General features: G+C 34.4%; 1 protein-coding gene across 1 annotated transcript; it reads right to left on the bottom strand.

Moving 5' to 3' along the window:
- Positions 1-1,079: 1,079 nt before the first annotated feature.
- On the bottom strand, positions 1,080-21,168 carry ubn2b (ubinuclein 2b). Its single transcript, XM_051106581.1, is given in 16 exon segments — positions 1,080-1,615; positions 1,744-1,812; positions 4,188-4,383; positions 6,158-7,313; positions 9,396-9,446; positions 9,568-9,711; positions 10,862-10,972; positions 12,166-12,402; positions 12,489-12,559; positions 14,575-15,040; positions 17,435-17,532; positions 18,412-18,543; positions 19,092-19,193; positions 19,359-19,475; positions 20,607-20,748; positions 20,750-21,168. Coding segments are annotated over 16 exon segments (3,270 nt in total). The 5' UTR covers positions 20,881-21,168; the 3' UTR covers positions 1,080-1,568.
- Between the last annotated feature and the right edge of the window lie 2,859 nt (positions 21,169-24,027).

The following is a 24,027-nucleotide window of genomic DNA, read 5'->3' as shown; positions in this document are numbered from 1 at the left end:
TGTGCTTTAACTCTTCATGGTTCTCATTCATTCTGAATGACTCTCCATATTTGACTCAAGATGCAACCTTTCCCAGCATTTCAAGCTTTTGTTATACTTAATTTTAAAGCAGGAGAAATGAAAAATAAAATGTGTGTATGTATATATATATATATTAATGTATCAACATTTGAAGTGGATCAAAACCCTTCATTAAATTTGTCTTAAAACCAGTTGTCTTAGGACAACTTTAACTTTTTTTGATCCACTTCAAACGTTGACTACTTTATGTATGATTTTTTTTTTGAGTTGTGGGTTAAATTTAAGGGGGTGATAATTTGGATTTATGATCTGCATTAAAAAAAAAAAAAACCCATAAACTGTGAAATATATTTATACTTGGAGCATAATAAAAATTAAGTAAATGCACTACCCATCAAAAGTTTTTGAACAGTAAGATTTATTTATTTGATCCACAATACAGCAAAAACAATGCAAGTTTTGAAATATTTTTACTATTTAAAATAACCACTTTTTAACTGAATATATGCTAAATGTAATTTATTCCTGTGATTTTAAAGCAAAATTTTTAGCATCTAATCTAATAGATTTGCTGATGTCATAATGAAATCAGCCGCATAGAATTTTTTCAAGTTTCTTTGATGAATAGAAAGTTCAGAAGAGCAGCATTTTCTGAAATAAAAATCTTTTGTAGCATTATGAATGTCTTTATCACTTTTGATCAATGTAAAGCATCCTTGCTAAATAAAAAATTAATTTCTATAATTCAGGTTTGATTTCAAAAATATATAAAATTTTAAAATATATTCAAACAGAAAAGTGTTACTTTAAATAGCAAAAATATTTCAAAATTATACTGTTTTTGCTGTATTTTGGATCAAATAAATGCAGGCTTGGTGTGCATTGAAAATCTTGCTGTTCAAAAACTTTTGACTGGTAGTGTAACAAAATTAACATGTTTGTATACGCTACAAAAAAAATTTGCTCTGAAAGAAAGGTCGTTCCTTATTCTAAATTGTTAATTTTTTACCGGGAATTCTGTGAACAAACAGCAGAATCATCACAGACACAAAGTTTTGACTAAGGCTTCTGCATTTTTATTTTGCTCGTGTCCTGAAACGCAAGTAAACAAATCCTGAAAGTTCAAGTATATTACAATGGCCGCCCTCCTGCCCTTCGTCATTTGGTTTTCAGTTTATTTCATCATTTTAAAGGGGCGTTTGTTGGTGAACAGCACCGGAGACACCGACCCACACCAGAGAGGGAGGAACACCTTCACTCGCCCGCTCACCAATATTCACACACACTTTAAAAAAATCATTTACAGAAGCTGCGCGCTAATTGACATGCAAACACACACACACGCACGCACGCAAGTGTTTCCCTCCCCGTCACAGTGATCAGGTCTGTCTGTGTAAACATTGATACATATGTACAACCTACGGATCATCATTTAAACAAATAACATTATTCATCAGCATCAATATTCAAATGCGTATAAAAATGGTTCCGTCTCATTGGACGGCCAGCAGATCATGCATAAAAGTGGGCGGGGTCAGTCCGTGATGTCATAAGGTCTTCCTCTTTATGTCTCCGCCCTGCGTTTGATTGACATCTGCACACAGAGAGAGAAAGAAAGAGAAAGTGTGTGAGTAACGAAGCTCAGCGACTCGTCTCGACTGAAGATGATGAAGAAAGCAGCAAACGCACGCATGCAGGCAGCGTCGCTCGCTCAGCGATTACCTGAGAAAGCCAGCTGTAAGTGTGGCGGCAGAGCGGCCTGAGCCCCTGACATGAGACCCTTTAACACATCTGAGGAGAGACGGGACAGAGAGACACACACCACACGCATGAGACGCCACATGAGACTCACAGATTCATGAGAGGAAGCAGATTCATGATGAGCCATGTGATGAAGAGCAGAAGATGAGTAACAAAACACACACAGCTGCAACAATGTTTAATAAGTTTCATGATTTCAATACTAAATTATGTGCTAAAGTAAATACTAATAAGTTACTGCAGCCGTACACACACACAAAAACACACATGACAGCAGATAATGAGGGCCTGTCGAGTAGAAAGCCTAAGAAATCATTTAAAATAAATCTGAAAGATAGACATTTTATCCATTTTAAGCACACAAGTGCATGTAAATGACTGAAGGACCAAACTGAAGATAAAACTTTACATTTACAGTCTAAAGAAACTCTTGATAATCAGCTGACTAAAAAAATAATAGTAATAAAAGTTTTGCTTCTGAACATTTAGAATTATTCCTATATTCTCATTCCTTTATTATAATACATATTTAGAAATATTCCAGATTATTCCTGATACACATTTGTCACTTAAAGTCCACTAATGCACATTTATACTTTCTTTAATTTCATTTAATAAAAAATTATTTATATACACTACCAGTCAAACGTTTAACAGTAAGATTGTTAATGTTTTTTTCTGCTCACCAAGCCTGTATTTATTTGATCTGAAGTACAGAAAAAAAACGTAAAATTTTGAAATATTTTTACTATTTAAAATAACTGTTTTCTGTGAATATGTTTTAAAATGCGATTTATTCCTGTGATCAAAGATACATTTTCAGCATCAATACTCCAGTCTTCAGTGTCACATGATCCTTCAGAAATCATTATAATATGCTGATTTGATGCTCAAAACAGTATTGTTAATAATATTATTAAATAGCTGAGTAGAATTTTTTCAGGTTTCTTTGAAGAACAGAAATAGAATAGAAATATTTTGTACCATTATAAATGTTTATCATCACTTTTGATCAATTTAAAGCATCCTTGCTAAATAAAAAGTACTAATTTCTATCATTTCTTTCCCAAAAAAGAAAAAAGTATATTTTTTTGAATGGTATAGTGCATAATGTTACAAAAGCTTTTTATTTCAGATAAATGGTGATTTTTGTATCTTTCTATTGATTGAATCCTTAAAAAAACTGTTTTAAATGTTGATAATAATAATGTTTTTTCATCAAATCAGAATATTAGAATGATTTCTGAAGCAGTATGTGACTGGAGTAATGACGCTGAAAAATCAGTTTGATCAAAGGAACAAATTACAATTTAAAATATATTCAAATAGAAAACAGTTATTTTAAATAGCTAAATATTTTTTTTTTTTTTTTTTACTGTTTTTGCTGTACTTTGGATCAAATAAATGCAGACTTGGTGAGCAGAAAATTGCATTTTTATAATTTTATAAATTAATATAAATAACTTACAAATTAAATTTTATAATATTTTATAAACTATTATTTTCTGTTTATTATTTAATGTCATAGCAGAAAGGTTTTTTTTTCATGGCAAACTAAGTAGAAAAATTATAATGATCATAACAACAATAAAACTTCAATAAATAAAGAAAATAATTCAACAACATTTTCTCACAATAATTCTATAATATATAGAAATTATAAAAGCTTTTAAGCAGTTTGCTATTTGATTGAACATCTTAAAGAAATTCCCGGAGAAATATGTATATATTCATTTTTTAAATGTCCACTAATGAGATTTATGAATCCATCTATGGATCTGTTGCTTAATATCATTAAAATCATTAAAATACAGTAAAAACATAAATCTGATTTATAGTCTTCATGTTTCAATAAATACACACATATGTGACCCTGGACCACAAAACCAGTCATAAGGGTCAATTTTTTCAAATTGAGATTTATACACTGCGAATAAATCAGCATTGATCGCTGTAATACAACTATTACAAAATCTGAAGGGTGCAAAAAAATATATATATTTTGAGAAATATCACCTTTAAAGTTGTCCAAATGAAGTTCTTAGCAATGCATATTACTAAGTTTTGATATATTTATGACAGGAAATTTTAGGACATGATCTTTACTTAATATCCTAATGATTTTTGGCATTAAAGAAAAATTGATCATTTTGACCCATACAATGTTTTGTTGGCTACTGCTAAAAAAACCCTGCTGCTTATGACTGGTTTTGTGGTCCAGGGTCACATATATTAAGTCCACCAATAAATGCTTGTGGCACAAATGTGTATCAGGAACATCACAGCAGTGCTAAATATGTTGGGGAATTTAAAAATGCAAGATTATGCAGAATTCACTTTTCCATAGATAAATAAGTAAACAAGAATTATAAATGACTCCATATTTACGGATCACATGGACTCACTCTGGGAAAGGTTGAACCCTGAGCTGCTGGGATTGGTCGAGACGCCGGTGGTCGCCGTGGAAACCACAGAGGAAGGAAGATTCAGCAGGTTTGGAAACTGGAACGGGAGAGAGACGGGAACCAGACCACCCAACATCCCGTAACCCAGCGGCAGAGATGGACCGGCCGAGCCCAGCAGAGCGCTGGAGGACGACACCTGTAGACGAGGAAGAAAATCATCATCATCATCATCATCATCATCATCATCAGAGCCAAAAGCACACAGCAGACATTTATAAAGGCCTCCTCATGTGGTAAAGCAACTCATCCCTATAGAGTCTGATGACTTTGTTTTGTAAACTAATAAAATACTAATAAAATAAGTCAAAAAAAAAGAATTAATAATAATGATAATAAGAATAATAAAAACAGTACTGTCAACATAAGTGCATTAACACAGGTGATTCATTGTTTCCAGTTTAACAGCATTATAAATATCCATGTCACGTTCAGCAGTGGCAGCTCTTAAAGTAATAGCAGCCAAATAAGGTAATAACCCAGCTGCTGTCTATTAATCAAAGAACAAAAGAAGAAATCAATAACTTTTGTAGCTTTACGGATTCATTTATATTTAATTTAGTATTTAGTGTTTGACAAATTTACTTAATTTCTGTATATTTTCTACTTGCTGAAGGGCACAGGTGGTTTGGGTTTTTGTGAAGATTGTTCACTTGATAAATTCACTTGAATTAGATTATTTTTTAAAGCCTAATAAATGTTAAATCTCAATTATACTGTAATGCTGAATAGCTATAGTCAGTGATTAAATATTGGGGAAAAAAAATTACATTTTTCTTAGCGATATCTGTAGTACTGGTATCAGTGAGGTTTAATTAAAAAATTAACAAATATTAAAAATATACTGTCTTTATATTGTTTCTACATTAATCTGATCAAATGTGGAATTATCGCAAAATAAAAGTATATTTAAAAATTTTAATGTTAGGTGGGATTAATCGTGATTAATTTTAGGGGAAAAAAAGAATTTAAATTAATTGACAGCCTTAAGTTAATTAAAATTTTAAAATAAAAATATTACACATTTTGAAAATATTAAAAGAAAACACTAATTTTTAAAATTAGAATTTAGAAAGAATTCAAATGTTTAAATTAAATTAAAAAATTATTATTATTATTATTATTATTATTATTATTATTATTATTATATTTAACAACTGCTTTCATTTTTTTGTAATTAAAAAAAATGTTTAAATGAAATAAAATATTTCATTATTATATTTCATTATTTTCATTTTTGTAATAACATTTAAATTATTTTAAAATGTTCATTAAACATTACAATTATTTTCATTTTATTCTAATTTAACTAATTTAAATCTGTTAATTAACTTTTTTAAAAAATAATAAACTAAACATTACTACAATTATAATTATTTAATGCACATTTTAAAATATTAAAAATAATTCCACTGCTGAATTAAAAATGTAATATTTAAATCAGATGATATTGTTTTTTTTGTTTGTTTTTGTTTTTTGTAACCAAGGACTAAGATGTTTCGACAAATAAAATTATAATTATGCTAATAAACTTCTCTGAGAAAGTGAAGAGATTTGGTGCTAAAAATTGGCCTAGAGTGTGAATGTAGTAAACATAAATAAATGTTTAATCAAAATAATAATAATAGTAATAATAATATTTTTACTATTATAATACTATTATTATTATAATAAACAAAATAAAAATAATTAAACTGACATGAACTAGCAATGAACGACTGTATTTTTATTACCTAACGTTAACAAAGATTAATAGAGTGTAATAAATATACTAATCATTGCTTGTTCATGTTAGTTAATATATAAATGGAACAATATATTTAATGGAACCTTAATGTAAAGCACTGCAAAATAATTTGAAGTAAATTCTTGTAATAAAGATTAACTGTAAATCTAAAAAGCCAAAAACAGACCTGTGCGAGTGGAGACGCTGTGGCCGTGGACACAGATGTGATTGTCTTCACCCCCTGATTAGCTCCACCCACTTGTCTGTGTCTCTGACTGTGATTGGCCGTCCCCACCACTGGTGATACACTAGTGGCCGTTTGCTTGGCGACAGATGCGGTTGTCGTGGCGAGTCCGGAGATGCTGTTGCCCTGAGACGAATTTTTCTGCCCCACGGGGGAGCTGTAACCCCCGGCGACGAACCCCGTGTGGAAGCCCGGGCTCTTAGAGGCGTGCTGGTGCATGCTGGGTATCGTAGGCGTTCTGGAGACGACAGGCGAGGCGGTGGGCGTGAGCTTAATAATGGGCGAGCTGGGGTTGTGTGGCGATTTGGTGAGCGTGGCCTGCATGGGCGTGATGAAGCCGGGTTTGGGCGACTCGTGGTTTTTGACTTGCGGCGTCACGTGGAAAGACTGCGCGGATTTGACGTTTAAAAGCGACGGCGAGGAAGCGGTGGGAAGCGTGCGCGACTGCGCCGGAGACGAGCTGTTATTGCTGGTTTTGATGAGGCCTGTTGGCATGGCAACCACCGTTTTTCCCGCCGGAATCTTCTGAGGGGCGTGAAGAGGCGACGCTGTCGGTGGAGGGCGGGGCTTTGCCGGAGACACGCCCATTTTGGTGGCCGGAGTCACGGCTGGTCTCTGAGCAGGAATAACCGAGTGTCTCTGAACCGGCGACAAGACGCTCACGCTTTTAACTGCCGGAGACGAGGTCGAGGAGCTGAGGATGCTAGCAGGAGCAGGAGGAGGTGGGGTGCTAGTGCTCTTTTTGGCCAAGTGTGGAGACGCGTGCAGTGATTGCGACGGTTTGGGTGCTTCGACAGTCGGCGGGCTGTCGGACTGGACCAGGTCTTTCGCAGCACTGCTCAGCATTGCCAGAGCGTGAGAGATGGAGTCCAGCGACGGGGCCGTCAGGTCCTCATCTAGAGAGTCCGACAGGCAGATGGGCTCCGGTGGGGACAGCGTTCGCTGGACAGTAGCAGTAGGCGTGGCCTCCACTGAGACGGCCGGACGCTGGATGGCTGGAGGTGGTGTGGAGTCCACTGAGACGGATGTTCGCTGGAGCACACCGCTGTCCTGAGGCTTGGGCTTCGCTTTCGGAGTTGGTAACATCCTTTTCTTTACTCTGGAAACAGAAAGGTGCAGTTTAATCAAGAAGAACATGAAACACCATCAGCCGGTTTATTTCTGTAATGTGACAATGGTAGTAGTAGCCATTTTTTTATTGCCACTTCAGCATCTAAGGCTATCTGTATCTGTAACATGACAATATTCAACAACAAACACAATTAAATGCAAAAAATAATGCAGACATACACTACCAGTCAAAAGTTTTTGGACATAAGATTTTTAAATAAATAAGTCACTTCTGCTCACCAAGCCTGCATTTATTTGATCCAAAGTACAGCAGAAACAGTAAAATTTTGAAATATTTTTACCATTTAAAATAACTGCTTTCTATTTGAATATATTTTAAGGAGAGACACTGCAGGTGCATGGGTAAAAAAACAAACAAAAACAAACAAACAAACCTCATTTTGAGAAAATGGCCTTTAAATTATACTCTTTTCAAAGTCTTGATTTTGTTTTGAAGGTGTACTAGAACACGCTTTCAAGTTTGGTGGTTCAAAAACGCATTATTTTTCCACACAATTTACATTATTACAATACATTTCTCCCAGCCTGGCACTAAAGGCTCGATTAGTTCCGGGTTGAATGAAGAACCGTCTTCCAAAAAAAGGAAATGTGTTATGATTGTTAGCTGTCCCACTGCGTTGCAATTAGCCTGGCCTATTCTAGTGCAAGTTTATGCATTTTAAAAAAAAAAAACTTGCGTTATAAGTGAAGCTAACGTTATCTGCACTGTATGATGAATAAAGCTCTTACCACACACTGCACGCCTCTGCAGCATGTTACGGCTCCGACGCAGCAACCGGAGTAGATTGTGGTTTCGGCATGTGTTTCAACCCCCTGTACTGCACACGTCTGCGGCGTGTTACAGCTCTAAAGTGGCCACTTTAGTCAATGCTTGTGTTTATACCCGCTGCGCTGCTGTTCATTGAAATGTGCCTCTGCACTGCATCACTAAAGTCAGGCTAATCCCCCACCTCATCCCTACCCACCCCCCAACAATTTGAATTTCCATATGCTGGATATATTTTAATTATATACTAATGGATCGCGTTGTGACATCATTGCATGCGGAAAAAAAATGTTGTAGTCCAAAGGTGCTGTTCATTGTAGTTCTTGAAAAGAGATTTTTTAAAAATGAAATATCACCTTTTGGAGTGGACTTTGAGATTTGCAACTTTGTAGATCTTTTTTTATGCCCAAAGATACACCACCACACACTGACTGAAGTTCAAAAAGTGCAAAAGCATAATTGCACCCCTTTAAAAAAATATGTATTGTAATTAAAATCTATTGACACAAATGGACAAAGTGCTATAAAAGAAACACTTAACAGTGTTATTTGGACATTTTTCAAATAATGTGAAAAAACACTTTATGAAAAACCAAAAAGCCCAAATCTCAAACTTAAAAGGGGCATTCATATTGCAAAATGTACTGTTTTTGCTGCACATTTGGTGAAATAAATGCAGGCTTGGTGAGCAGAAGATACTTAAAAAAAAACAAACAAACAAAAAAAAAAAAAATTAAAAATCTTAAAAAAAAAAAACACCTCTGAGTTGTAGTATATATAACTGCAAATGAAAACAACGAATAAACCAATATTTAGGTCATTCTTCAATTGGAGAATTTGAAAAAGAAAAATGTAAAGGGACAGTTCACTCAAAACTGAAAATTTAGCTTTAAATTTAGGCACTCTCAGGCCATCCAAACTGTTGGTGACTTGTTTCTTCAGTAGAACTGTAGATTTATGGCAGAAACTGTGGTCCTTGGGTGCCATCCCTTTAAGAGCTAAAAAGCATACACAGGCAAGACAAAATGAATACCTGCGGCTCTGACGATATATTTTTTGACTCTTAAAGTGACAGCACCCATTGACTTGCATTTATTGAACCACCAAGCACCAAGCCATCAGCTAAACATCTTCTTTACTGTTCTACTGAAGAAAAAGAGCCACTTATATATTGGAAGACATGAGGGTGAGTAAATGAACAGTGCTCATAATTAGATCTGAGCAAAGTAAATAGGTCAAAGCAGCTTGTTTGTGTTTAAAAATAACCAAGGGGAAAATACTCACGTATTTCCTGTGAGGTGACTGTGAGCCATACGGCTCTCTTTAATCAACATCCTGAAAAACAGAGAGAGAAACTGAAAGTCAATCACACAGGATGTTTGGCGATTCTGTACATCTCAACATTATTTACCAGCACAGACATCAGCAGTGCTGGTGTTTTGGTGCTGAAACCCACCTGGCCTGCATCCATCCTTTGGGCCAGAGCGGTTTGACCTCCGTCTCCATGAAGACCTTCAGGTAATCTTCAGGGGAGACTGCACCCTGACCCTCCAGCTCATAACAGCCCAGCTTCACCCGCACCAGATTACACAGCAGAGACCTGCGCAAACAAACACACAACCACATCTCACATCAGCTGCAGTCAACCCCTAGATGACATATGTGACCCTGGATATTTGTAGCAATAGCCAAAAATGCATTGTATAGGACAAAATCATAGATTTTTATTTTATGCCAAAAATCATTTTATGTAAACATCATGTTCCATGAAGATATTTTGTAAATTTCCTACTGTAAATATATCAAAACAGAATTTCTGATTAGTAATATGCATTGCTAAGAACTTCATTTGGACAACTTTAAAGGCGTTTTTCTGAATATTTAGATTTTTTTGCACCCTCAGATTCCATATTTTCAAATTGTTGTATAGCCAAATATTTTCATATCCTAACCACACATCAATGGAAAGCTTATTTATTCGTGATGTATAAATCTCAATTTTTAAAAAATTACCCTTATGACTGGTTTTGTGGTCCAGGGTCACATATGAGGAAAATGGTAATTTCTAAATCTAAAACTTCTGAATGTAAGTGTAATTTCTAAAATCTTAAAATGTTTTTTGAAAATATATTTTTTTTTTTCATTTTATATTGAGCTCTAAAATATTTTAGCAGGTATTAAAAAACCCTTATCTTACAATCATGTATTAAAAAACCCTAACCCTAAACTAGAAAAGTATATTAAATTCTATTAAATTATTTATATTATACTATAAATATTAAATTATGTAATACTACATTTTATTAATTTAAACAATTCAATATTATTTTGAATTTTTTGATTCCTTTTAAAATTTTATAATTTTTGTTTTGTTTTATAATTTTAATTTTAGTTTTAGCACTTCATTTTGAAGTTAGAATGAAAATGGTTAAAAATACAGTTTTCATTCTAGTTAAAGATAATAACCCTGGTATGAATCCTGAAGAACATTTAATTCTTGAAACATCTGCAATTATGGAATTAAATTTGTTTGAATAATTTCAACTAATCACATGAATATATTGCTGCTCTTTGAGTCTATAAAACAAGAACTTTTGTCTTTGAAAACCATCTTGGAGTCAAAAAGGTTGAGAATGCCTGTCAGTGCCACATCCTTGAACTGTTGGTTTGTCTCGAGATGTTCCCTGAGGACGATCCTGAGTCTCGCATTACTGACCGTTCCTGATCTGGGTGTGATCTCTGAGCTTCACCTGAGTTTGTCATCCCACAAAAATTTCTTCCTGGGTCCCATCACTCTTTTTCCTGGCTTTTCTTCATCATCGTCCTCTGAGCCGTTTCTGTCACCGTCCTCCGTCTGCTGCCTGAGAAACAAGCAATAAAATAAGACAAAATCAAGATATTTCTTATTTCTATTATTTTTTTCTCTCTGAAGAACCAGGATTTTCACAGTCTTGAAAAACTTAGATATATGAGGAAGCCTTATTTAATAAATAAATAAATAAATAAATAAATTTAAAACACAAACAACTAAAAAGTTCATTTAAATGAGATCTCCAAACTTTTTTTTTATCTACTTATGCCAAGCTCTACAATTTTCTTTCTGGTAGAAATTGTAAATTAAAAAAAAAAAAAAAAAAAAAATTCTGTATATTAAACAAAATGATATGTATATTAAAGAAAAATGATTTAAACATTAGAAACTGATTTAAAAAAAATTATATATATATATATATATATATATTTTTTTTTAAATATATAAATTCTAGACATTGAAAAGTCATGCAAATTTATAAACCTTAAAACCGAATGGACATTTTTATAATTAAATAATTTTAAATTCTTAAATTATTATTTTATTAAAAACTTCAAGACAAAAATTAAGAAAAAAATGTTGGAGAAAAAAAAAAAAAAAAATAAAAGTTCTGAATTACAAATAAATATTATGAATATTGTTAGTTCTTTGACTAATCGTTTTTGTTCCTTTTTGTAATAATAATTATTTGCTAAATGTATAAATATATAATTTAAAATGATACACAACTGGAAAATTCATTTAAAAATATGATTTCTAGACTTTAAATTAAAATTTTGGATAAAAGCTAAATGCATTTAAAAAAAAATCTAGACAATTTTAACAAATAAACAAAAATAAAACTTAAAACTGATTTGTCATTTTTTTTATAAATAAATCATTTTAAATTCTATATTTCTTAAATTATTATTTTTTAAAATTCTTCTTTTCTAAGTATATCAAGCTTTACAGTACATAACTTTACAGTTATGAAATTGTAAATTATAAAAATTGAATAAATATTTAAATACAAAATTTATATCTATATTAAGCATATTAAAAACAAAGAAAAAATTAAGAAAAAAGATTGGGGAGAAAAAATAAATAAAAAAATTCTGAATTAAAATTAAATATTGTGAGCTCTTTGACTAATCACTTTTTAAATCATTAAAAATCCATAAAAATAACGAGCTCTTAAAACTTGTACAATCCTGAAATGTAGGTGTTAATTTCAATCATAATTATGTCAGTCCAGGCTCTTACTTGGCGACTTTGGCCATGCAGTCCATGTTGTATCGCGCGATCTGCTCCGGCATGACGCTGCACACGGCCAGCTTGAGCTTGAGCAGCGGCGTCCGCAGCCGGTCGTCCTGAATGTTCAGACTGAGTTTCTTCAGCCGCTTCAGCAGAGCCTCTTTATTGCACGGCACAAACGCCTCCAGATGAGAGTAGACGGCCGATCGCACCGTCGCAGGCTGTTCCTGCACCTGCAGCTCGATACTACAGACACACAGAGAACCAGTGAGATGATAAACACCAGAGAAAGAGTGCCTCTAGAAATGAAAACAACGGCCGAATGAACTCACTCCAGCAGGATGTTGTTCATGTCCAGCGTGAAAAACTTCTTCCTGCCCTCCATATCGAACTGACGAGACGCCTGAGAGGAAAACAAGCATTTAACAACAGCTCTGTTTTCAATGTGTTCCCATTATGTTTGTAAACATGTATATTGCAGCATTTCAAGCCTGTCTGCTATAATTACTCACTGTGTTAACTGATACCATAGTTTTGTGATTTGATTTACTGACACTATTTTACCCTGTTTTCCATCTTTCTAACCTCTCCCTCCTCCTGCTCTCACTGTTTTCTGTCTATTCTCTCTCTCTATCATGATCGCCTGCTCCTCCTACACCTCTCTCTACCTCGTTTCCTCCTCTCTCTCCTTCACAATCTGCCTGGAAAGAAAAGACGACATACACACACACACAGAGCAACTACACATTCATAACATTACTAGATTAAAGATTAACGAGGAAAACGGTTGAGAACGACAGTCATTAGTGATCAATCAGGTCTGTGCTTTTTTAAATAAAATGCTGAAATTAATTTTGAAAAAAAAAAAAGTCAATTAAAAGCAGATAATCAACAGTAGGGCTGCACAATTAATCAAAATAAATACAAAATTGTAATATGGTATAGTTTATCACATCACAAAGACTGCAAGTTAATTAAACAAACAGAATATATTTAAAAAAAAAAAAAAAATTAGGACAGCTATAAATTATTAGCATTATTAGTATTAATATTGCTAATATCTTATTAAATACTTTATTTTATTTGCTTATATTTTTAAAAAATAATAATTATACATCATAATTAAACAATATACAATAATTTAATTATATTTACCTACAATTAAACATTGTACATTCACTATTATTATAATAATTTTATAAAATATAAAATAAAAATTAAAAATGACTATTTCAACAACAACAAAACAATATTATTATTATTATTATTATTATTATTATTATATTAACATACATTCAGAATGAAATATGATTATCATTTTATAGGCATATTGAGATGTGTGTATATATATATATATATATATATATATATATATATATATATATATATATATATATATATATATATACATACATACAAAATCTGGAAAATTGCTATTTGATTTTTCTGTTTTGTTTTTAAGTTACCATTATTATTCAATACTCAGCTTTATAATTATTATTAATTATTAATTTAATTATTATTAACATTTATTATTATTATTATTATTATTGTTATTCTTTTTAATTAACATACATTCATAATGTCAAATGATGCACCCATACAAAAAAAAAACCTTTTCGCTTTTTAAAAAATGTAATGAATAAATAATACAATACAATTTTTATATAATACACTAAAAATTATTACTACAATAATAACTACAATAATTTACTATTATTATTAACATTTATTATTAGTAGTAGACATGCATTCATAATGAAATATGATTTTTTTTGTAGTCATACTGATATATAGCAACCATTTTTAGACAAATTATGCACCCATACAAAAAAACCACAACTTTTTTTTTCTTTTTAAACATTACTATTACTATTGTCATTATTATTAAATACTCAGTTGTTCAATTGCTTAAAATTTTAACAATATAATCAAAAAATCCATACGACTGTAACATTTATGTAATACACTATAAAAATAATTATTTCAATAATTACTATTATTATTACATGTATTATTATTGCTGTTATTAATATTATTGTTAATTAACATACAGTATAACAGTAAATAATTATTTTTCTAATAATCTTATTGTTAGACCGATATAATCCAAAATCCGATTTCTCCCTAAATTGTGCAGCCCTAGTTTAAAGCAGTTTTTATCTACAAATATATTATGAAAGGCAGTGGATGTGTTACACAAGTGCTGTTTTGGCTGTATTACTATTAAATTATGTACACCTGCAGAAAAATAAAAAACAGTTCAGCTTCACAAACTGCATCTCACAAGCCCTCTGCTCCACGACGTTCCCGTTTCTGAAATAATCCCATGAGAATTTGAATAAAGACGGCCAATGAATTCGATTTAATGAAACTAAATGCAGATCCTATGACGTGTATGTAAAGGTCAGCACTCACCGCGCGCAGGTCCTCGATTCGTTTGATAAGTGGAGCAGGAAGGCTGTTGGGAAGAGGTGGCGGTGGCATCAGCCCCGTCTTCTGCACTCGACCCGCGGCTCCCGCTTTCTGGGCCGCCACAGTGCCGTTCTCGCCCTGCCCGGGACTGGACGGCCCAGGAGAGTCCAGTAGACCGAAGTCCAGATCGCCCATCAGCTCCTGCAGCATGTCGTTCTCCGTGGCTCCGCCAAGCAGTGACATCACCGCCGGGTCAGAGGTCAAGTCAGCCATGGACAGGTCGTTGCTGGGGGCGACGGCGGCGGTGGCGTTGGGCGGAGCGCGGACGAGCTTGACGGTGGTCGCCGGGTTCTTCTTGCGGATCTCCTCTTTCTCGCGGGTGAAGCGGCGGATCATGGCGGCCAGAGACAGAGAGTCCTTCATCAGCTTCTTCCTCTTCTTCTTCTCCGGCCGGTTCAGAGCCGAAACACTATCAGAAAGAGAAACAAAAGTTATCATATACACAGCCACTCAAAAGTTTGGGGTGAGAATAAAAATTGTCAAAAGTGACAGTGAAGACATTTATAATGTTACAAAAGATTTCAAATAAAAGCGGTTCTTTTGAACTTTCTATTCATCAAAGAATCTCTAAAAATAAAATGCACCATGGTTTCTACAAAAATATAAATCAGCACTGTTTTCAACATGTTTCTTGAGCAGCAAATCAGCATATTTGAATGATTTCTGAAGGATCATGTGACACTGAAAATTCAGCTTTGCATCACAGGAATAAATTACACTTAAATATGTATTCACATACAAAACAGCTATTTTAAGTTATAATAATATTTCACAATTTTTACTGTTTTTACTGTATCTTGATTAAATAAATGCAGCCTTGGTGAGCAAAATAATTTCAAAACAAAAATTAAATCAACCAAAAACAAATAATCAACAAATATATACAACTTCTATTAAACTAAATTTTCTTCAGACACGTTATGCTCATTTCACGCAGTTGCACTACACGATTAATTGGTGTAAAACTGAAATTGTTTATTTGAAGTCTGATTTTATGAAAACGAAGAAATTAAAATAGCCATACAGTTGAGGTCAAAAGTCTGCATCCTCCTTTCAGAATCATTAAAAAAGTTAGGGCCCTATGAAATCAGTTTTATTTTTTTCCCAATTCCATTTTTCCCTGTTTTAATTTTTATCAACTACTTTTTAGTGGTTAAATTAATTTTATTAATCAAAGAGCATGTCTAATTAATTAAAATCATGAAACTTATACAATTTCACATCAATTTAATAAAGGTTTACAAAAATGACATGTTTAGGGCCCTATGAAATGTTTTATTTTTTCTCACCGTGTTTTATTGTTATCAAATTCTCTCATCAAATTAATTCCTCTCATCATTTGCCGCGTGCCTGCCATCCAATAACTGCAGTAAGTTTTGTGCTTACTTTTTAATCAGAAATAAAGTATCAGCTTTCAAATTCTGTCAATTCTATCACAAACTCTACTATATATAAATGTGGTTTTTCAGCCACAGAAAGATGTCAAGAGGCTAAAATGTACAACTTTCACGTAAATTCACATTTACCTCAGGAAAGATTCGTTGTACATAAACTCGATAGCAAGAAAAAAAGATATAGAAAGAAGCTTTGTATTACATTCATTATATTAACCTGTCGCCTTTATTTTTAGTGTTAGTCTGAAAAATTATATCATGGGAATGTGGAGGGAGACCTCAGATACAAAAACGCGGACATTAGAATATATTAAGTTAATAAAATTATTTCGCGGTGGCTTCACTTGTTATGATGTCTTGAGCAATTCAGTCTTATATTAGTAGTTGTAGGCATTGCAGCGTGGGTGTCGTCTCAGCTGTCACTGCAGGACAATGTGTTTGCATGGATGCGCATCGTCTACGCCGGGCGTAGTTGCGCCTGGTTGTAGTCTGGTGCAACAGGTGTAAATATTTATCGTAAAGTTGGACGTTCCAAAGCCCAGCGTATGGCTTACACCCAGCTTTTTTACGTCTAGCTGGTGCAACCGGCCCCAGTACGTTTTCTGTGTTGACCGGCGCTGCGTGTTCCTCCATGTCGCGTGCGCATGAGCATGTGTGGCCTCAAACCATATCGATATGAAAGATATTGGATAATCCCGCATCGCGTTGGGGAATCATATCGATATATCCCCAGAACTCGATATACCGCCCAGCCCTAATATAACGCTAGTTTTTCTAAAATGGAACGGTCACATGCTCATGAAGTGACTCTCAGCAGATATTGTTCATGTATTTATGTCCCCATTTAGTGAGACGACAGACGCTGAAATCACCACGAGCTGTCAGTGCGCTTCAGTGTGTGTAGTAAACAAAATTGCTCGTCTGCTCCATTTACAGATACTAGTCCATATTGCGGTTTGATTTAAGTGTAATGACCTACTTTTGAATAATTTAAACTTTGACAAATTCTGTGACATTCAAAAATAATGCATTAAGAGCTGGGGGAGAAAACTTTTGAACAGAATGAAGATGTGTATACTTTTCTTATTTTGCCTAAATATCATATTTTTTCATTTAGTACTGCCCTTCAGAGGCTACAGAATATACTTGAATGTTTCCTAGAAGACAAAATAAGTCACATTTACCCTGACCTTTAAAAAGTTCTAAAATTCAGCAAATTTTCACATATGTGATTATATGTGACCCAGGGTCACATATTTCCTACATTCTTTAAACAAACTTAACTTAAAACTTAAACTTTGAACAAATTTGTCAGTGAGACGCAGCATAGCGGTCAAAGTAGTTCATCTAGTGCTTAAAAAACAGACTCAAAATCACACAGTGAAACACAAAAGCACGACTGAACTCACCCCGGTTTCGGTACTTTAAATTTCCTGGGTTTCTTCTCCTCCAAGCCGCCGTCCTGCTTCTTCTTCCTTCTCTTTATCACCCGCTCCTCTCCATCTTTCTGTCAGTCAGAGTCAAGAACATCATCTCAGTCAATCGAACCATCACAGATTTAGAAAACTGTTCAGAGATCACACAAAAATCACCTGGTAAAGAGAGAAACTGCTGACCAGTAATAAGGACTACAGCATAATTTGGTCAAACAAGTCATATTGTGATTACTACAACTAAAACTACAGTTTTAACTGTGATATGATTACAAAAAAAAAAACTATGATAATGTATATTATAGCAGATAATCAATAAATAGGACAAGTCCAAAATACTTTGTTAAACAACTAGTTTAAACACTAAACACTACTGTAAGATGCACACATTAAAAGGTTTTCCACTTTTCATGGGTAAACCGCTGTTTATAAATTAGTGCTAGATGAATCTTAAAATGAGTCGATTAAATATCCAATTATTAAATGTCCAGTATTGCTGAATAAAGTGCCAATAACTGATATTGCACCAATTAATGGTGCATCCCTAATTGCTACGGCTATTAATTATTGTGATTATTGCATGAAATCAGACTCGCAAAAAGACGAGAGACGTCCACACCAAATACTGAAAATGTTTGTAAATCCAGAAATACGGTGCAGCAGCTCAAAATAAATAAATAAAATAAATAAGAAATCAACAAAAATCAGTTCAGTTGCTGCTGCTTAGATATTAAAGCTAAAAGATGTCATCAAAACATGCTCAACAGAATGTGTGCAAATACTGCATGAAGACTGTATGTCTATTTAATTATTTGGTGGTTCAATAATCAGGTCACACTGTAATTCGATTTTTTCATTAAATGCACAACACCATCATAACTCTGGCTCTCCATATCATGTGCCCAGCCTGCTGGAACAGTGAGGATGAGGCTGCATATGAAGAAGATGATCACCTTAAAGTGGTTGGCGTCTTTTCCTCCGTCCTCTCCCTCTGATTCAGACGCGGCCCTGAACTGCAGTGTGCCGGTGTTGATGTAGAAACCGCCCAGTTTAGTGGTCAGAGACGCAGGAACAAGCTCATCATACTGCAGAGACACAACAGAAATAAGGACATCTATACATTCATATATTTATCAGAGAAACTTTTCTAAATACAAAATTATGCTGTATGCACATTAAGCAAACATGCATCATTTTGGAACATTTTTAAATGCAATTTACAAAACTTACATCATTTTTAGTCCAAATTACACACTAAAGTGGACCTACGTCAATGTGTGGAGTGAAATATGTAATCTAGAGTCATAAATTTATCAGAAAAACACAATACATATTTGTACATATGCATAATTCAGACACAGCTGTAGATTTGCTTTGTGTTTGATCACATGCACGTCGTCTCCTAAAATGACGAATGATGCATCAGAGTGGACTTCAAAGTCGTTTTTCGTCATTTTAGGAGATGATGTGCATGTGATCAAACACAAAGCAAATCTACAGCTATGTCTGAATTCACTTGCTTATTGTCTCCCATGAGGTTCATTATGCATTCAATGACAATTGAGAGCATTTCGGGACACATTCAGCAATGAATTTCTTGGTGAGGATCAGTGAAGCTCCCCCTCATACTCACGGCCTCAGAGTTGTCGATAAACGGATCCGTTTCATCATAGCCGTAACCGATATCGATGAGATCCTGCATCCGGTCTCGTCGTTTCTTCTTAACAGTGGTTCCCTGTAATGATAACACACTCAATGTAAAGTCAATAAAACAACCCACAAACTATAACATTACTTTAACATATCATGATTAGGATTAAGAGTTTTCTGTATAAATAAAAACACGGGGGGTTGCGGGTGGATGTGCATTTGTATGAGAAGTCAGTAAAAGATTACTTACATATTTGCTTTCAAATTTCCTGGCGAGAGCCTCAACTTCTTGCCGCTCTTTGTCTTCATCTGCAAACGGGTCGCTGGGGTCCAGAGCTGGAGTGAGACCCTGAGGAACCTTCCTCACCTTTAGGAGCAAATAAAACATTTTAGATAAAACCAATCAACTCATTTAAAGTCCCAATGTGAACAGATACTGCAATTTAGTTTATTCATTCCAAATAAAGTCAGCTTATATATTTAAGTAACACTAATGTTCAATTTTATATATAAGCAATTGTTTCAGTTATCAAGTGCAATATAGGCTAGGTGTGCTTTTTATTTTTTTATTAGCTCACCATTTTTAAAATCTTAGACCTGGTTTCACAGACAAGGATTAGACAAAGTCAGGATTAGGCCATATTTCAATTAGGACATTTAATTTTTAAAATATGCCTTGGGGGAAAAAAACACTACAGGTCCATCTTGAAATAAAACAAAGGCACTGATATATTTTACAATTAGTCTGTGCAAGTTTATTTCAGATGAAACCGCTCAGACTTACATTTTAGTCTGGGACTAGGTTTAAAACCTAATCTGTGAAACCGGGGGTTAACGTTTAAACTACTTATTTCATGTGTAATATATAAGAGTTTTATGTTACTTTGTGAAAGTTACCATACTAATTGTAGTTTTTGTGCATGCAATAATCTTCACAAAATTGCTAACACTTGTTTCACACAACACATACCAAAAACTGAAAACTGAAAACATATAATGACAGGGCTGCAACTACATTTAGCACTGAAAAATACTAGATGTGACAAGCTGATATTGATAATAAACAAATATCACCTGACAAATAAATGTACAGTTATAACTTGTAAATTATCTTGTGTTTTTAACCTAAAAACTAAGAAAAATTGTAAAGAAAGCATTATGCATCTATAGCATGCAAATATTACACCAGTCATTATTACTATTGCTGTGATGACTATTACACACTAAATTAACTGATGCATTTTGTTTACATTTATGACAGATTCAGTTATAATGGAGAAACCGGGTTTGAACCTAAAACCTTTCCAACTCAGATATTTAATAACCACTAAGCCACACACGTCACGTACATTAGTCTGTGATATTGTTGTTGTTAACGGTAGGTATTGAATTGTAAAAAGTTTCATCCAAAGTGTCTTTCAGTATTTTTACTACAGGTTCGGTTCGCTTGTTTCGAGCCCTCAACCGTTTCCAGACCGATCTTTAACCGTTCACTCACCTGCAGGTTGGACTGGACCAGCTCGCTGTAGTTGAACTCGGCTGATCTCTGTTCACTCGGTTCTGACAGGCTCAGGTTGAGGCGGACGGTCGGTTTGGGTTCGCCGGGATCCGATGCCGGTTTCCCGGTACCGAACAGCCCCCCCGCCGGTGACACCGGGACTCGGTTCATTCTCTTCGTCCTCACGCCGGCGTTTCTTCGACTCGGGCGCCGCCGGTGTGGTGCTGCTGAACGAGGCGAGCGTGACGAACGGGACTTTTCTCGGGTCAGCCATTGGACTCTCCGGTTCTGCTCGAGCCCGAACACACGGGCGCGTGCACGCGCGCACTCCTGACTGTTAGCTTGAGCTAAAATTAGCGCTTACACTGTTAAACAACACTTCAGTGATGGCTCGGGATGAAATGAACTCCGTTTTGCGTTATATAATATTCCCTCACGGCGTTCGCGTCGCATCCGTTTCATTTAGTCGAGTGTGAAAGTAGTTTTTGTTTGTCTGTGTGAAATCTCGGCAGCATCTGTAGCGGCCATTTTCACTAGCAGTAAATACAGGATGAGGCGGTGGGGTCACTGAGCATGCGCAATACGCGCGAGGCTGGAACGTGGCCAATCAGAAACCTCACAGCGCCATAAGACCCGCCCACTTCCAATACTCCAGCGGGAGAGGGCGGAGCCACTTCCGTGCACGCTGACCGCGGGAGTTTCAGAACCGCACAGCAGTTTGATTCATCCAGTGAGTCGAATCTTTTGATTCAGTTTACAGAAAAGACTCATTCAGAGATGCAGTTCAGTGTTTGTATATAGTTTTTTTTTTTAATTATTAATTTCTCCCACCTTATTTTCTCTTTCCTCGTCACCGCTTTTATTGTGGGCGTTGGTGGTTTAGCAACATTGTATGTTAACAATTGAAACTGTAAATATGTACTCTTTCTGTAATTTTAGTAATTACACCAGCAGGTGGCAACCAGTGGCTGTCTTTTGAATCCCAATGTGCACACTATGCACCCTATCTACCCTAAATAGTATTGAAATTTACTATTATCACATAAAATTTAGGGTGGCACATTGGGGCGGAGGCAAGTTCATTTTCTTTTCATCTATAGGTATTTTATTGTTATTCTTACCTCTCTTAAATTAAGAATATTGGGCTGCATGTCTTTCTTTAATTGTCTAAATTGTTAAAAGTGGATTTCTATAAAATACTACATTTACTATTGAAAACTTTTTCAAATTCAGTTTCCACTCCTGGAGCCCTGATTGATTTTAAATACGCAAGTTCAGTTTTTTTGTGTTACATTTTTTTATTCAGTGATCACATTTGTTTTTAGGTTCATTTGATCCTATTTGTATCATTAAAAAAGAAAAATAGCGTTTTTACTATTTTGCCCAGTACCAAAAACATTCTAGATAATTTCCATGATTTAAAGACAATTTATCATGTCCATACCCTTTCCTTTTACACACATAAAACACACAAAAATGCACATAAACACGCATCTGCGTGTGTGAGAGAGAGACAGAGAGATAACAGCTGTATCAAGTGAAGGATCTGACAGTCCTCAAATGCAAACTGTGTGTGTTTTGCCTCAGAGCAATCATACATTTGTGTTGTGTTCATTTATTCTTCATTCATTTATAATCATTAATCATTTCATTATTCCATTTAATAATATAATCATTTATTATAATCATTATAGTCATTTATATATTCATTTTATTGATTAATTGATTGATTAGTCATTTATATTATATTATAGTTGTTTTTTATATATATATTTTCCGTTGTTGTTTAGTCTTATGACTGTGTGGTTTCAAGGGCTGTTTGTCTTCATGAATAAGAGATACAAGGGAATGTTTATAGAAACTCAAGGTTTATGGGATGTTGTTGTGAACCAGTTTGGTATAACAATACTTGTTGGATTTGTGTTCTCCAGACGAAGTCTGAGCATTGAGACATACGCAAAGACTGTTCAATAAACTCTGCTCCTTTTTAACATCATTACTTCGTCTCCTGCTTCTGATCTTCACTTTCACTGGCTTTTTCCTCAGTCAACTTCTTGGCTGATAGAACAACAACCCTCCTGTTAACAGGGTTTGGGTATTAGACCTCTCTGCTGATGAGTTGTTCTGATACTGGACAAACTGATATTTTCTGACGTGATCTGGCGTCCGGGGCTGGATCTTAATTGTCTAGGCATGGAGACAGCAATCTAACACAAGTATTTCTGTACTAATTTTATATTTACGTTTCATGCACTACTTTGTGGATTAGCAAAAACCTTTCATTCAAAACTCAGCTCTCTAGAGAATATTATAAATGACTATAATGATTATTATAATAATATAATATAATATAATAATATATGATTATATAATAATGATTATTATAAATGATTATTAAATTAAATGGAATAATGAAATGATGAAATGATGAATGATTATAAATGAATAAATGAATGCTTTAGGTAATATTCCACGGTCAAGAGAGGGCTGCACTGGGATTCGGATCCGGCAAAAAAAGTAAAAAAAAATAAATAAATGAATGAATAATAAAAAAAATAGAATTCAATATATATAATCAAATATTTCAAAACAAGCATTTCAGAATTCATGCAATAGGCCTATTTCAAACCCAAAAAATCAACCCAAGGCAATAATTTTAAAGTAGCCCACTTAAGTGGGAAAAAAATGCAGACTTGGCATGAGCAGCAGGAGTCAGATTTGACTGATCACAGGTCAAGAGTAAAAAGAGATGACTGACAAGACCATGGTTTTGCTGGATTTGCTGCTCAACAAATCCTGAGCTCATTGACAAAATATCCAAATTTGTAAGATGTGCTCCCTTTACACACAGTGCGTGTGATTGTGAAATCGAAAGTAAAAGTGAATGGTGCATCTGCTCATTCAAAAGTGATTTCAATGCCACGCATATTGATAGCATGAAAATTGTATACAATATTAGCACATTTGCATATGTAGGTAGGAGTGGAACACACACGTCATGGGAGCGGCAGTAAGAAAATAAACAAGAAAAATATATTGAGCTCAAATTAAATCGAATCACACCAATTTTGTGATTGGCTGTTATGTAGTATGGGCCCAGGGTGGGCCAAGCTTCTGATTGGGTGAGCCAGGCCCGCTTTAGAGGTTTACAGTGTCTTGCGAAAGTATTCATACTCCTTCATTTTTTCATGTTTTATGCTGCTGCCTTATGTTTTTAATATAAATTGCTTTAAATTACTTTTTTCCACGCACGTCAGTCTATACTTCATACACCATAATGACAAAGAATTGTCACAACTTTTTAAATGTATTGTGTCAGCTTGGATGGGGGCAGACACACATTTTCAGGTTTCTCCAGAAATGTTTGACTGTGTTCAAGTCCAGGCTGTGGCTGGGCCACTCAAGGACATTCACAGAGTTG

Source organism: Labeo rohita, chromosome 3 (assembly GCF_022985175.1).
Source record: "Labeo rohita strain BAU-BD-2019 chromosome 3, IGBB_LRoh.1.0, whole genome shotgun sequence".
NCBI classification, from domain to species: Eukaryota; Metazoa; Chordata; class Actinopteri; order Cypriniformes; family Cyprinidae; genus Labeo; species Labeo rohita.
The sequence above is the reverse complement of the archived record's forward strand: the minus strand, read 5'-3'. Positions and strand labels throughout refer to the sequence as shown.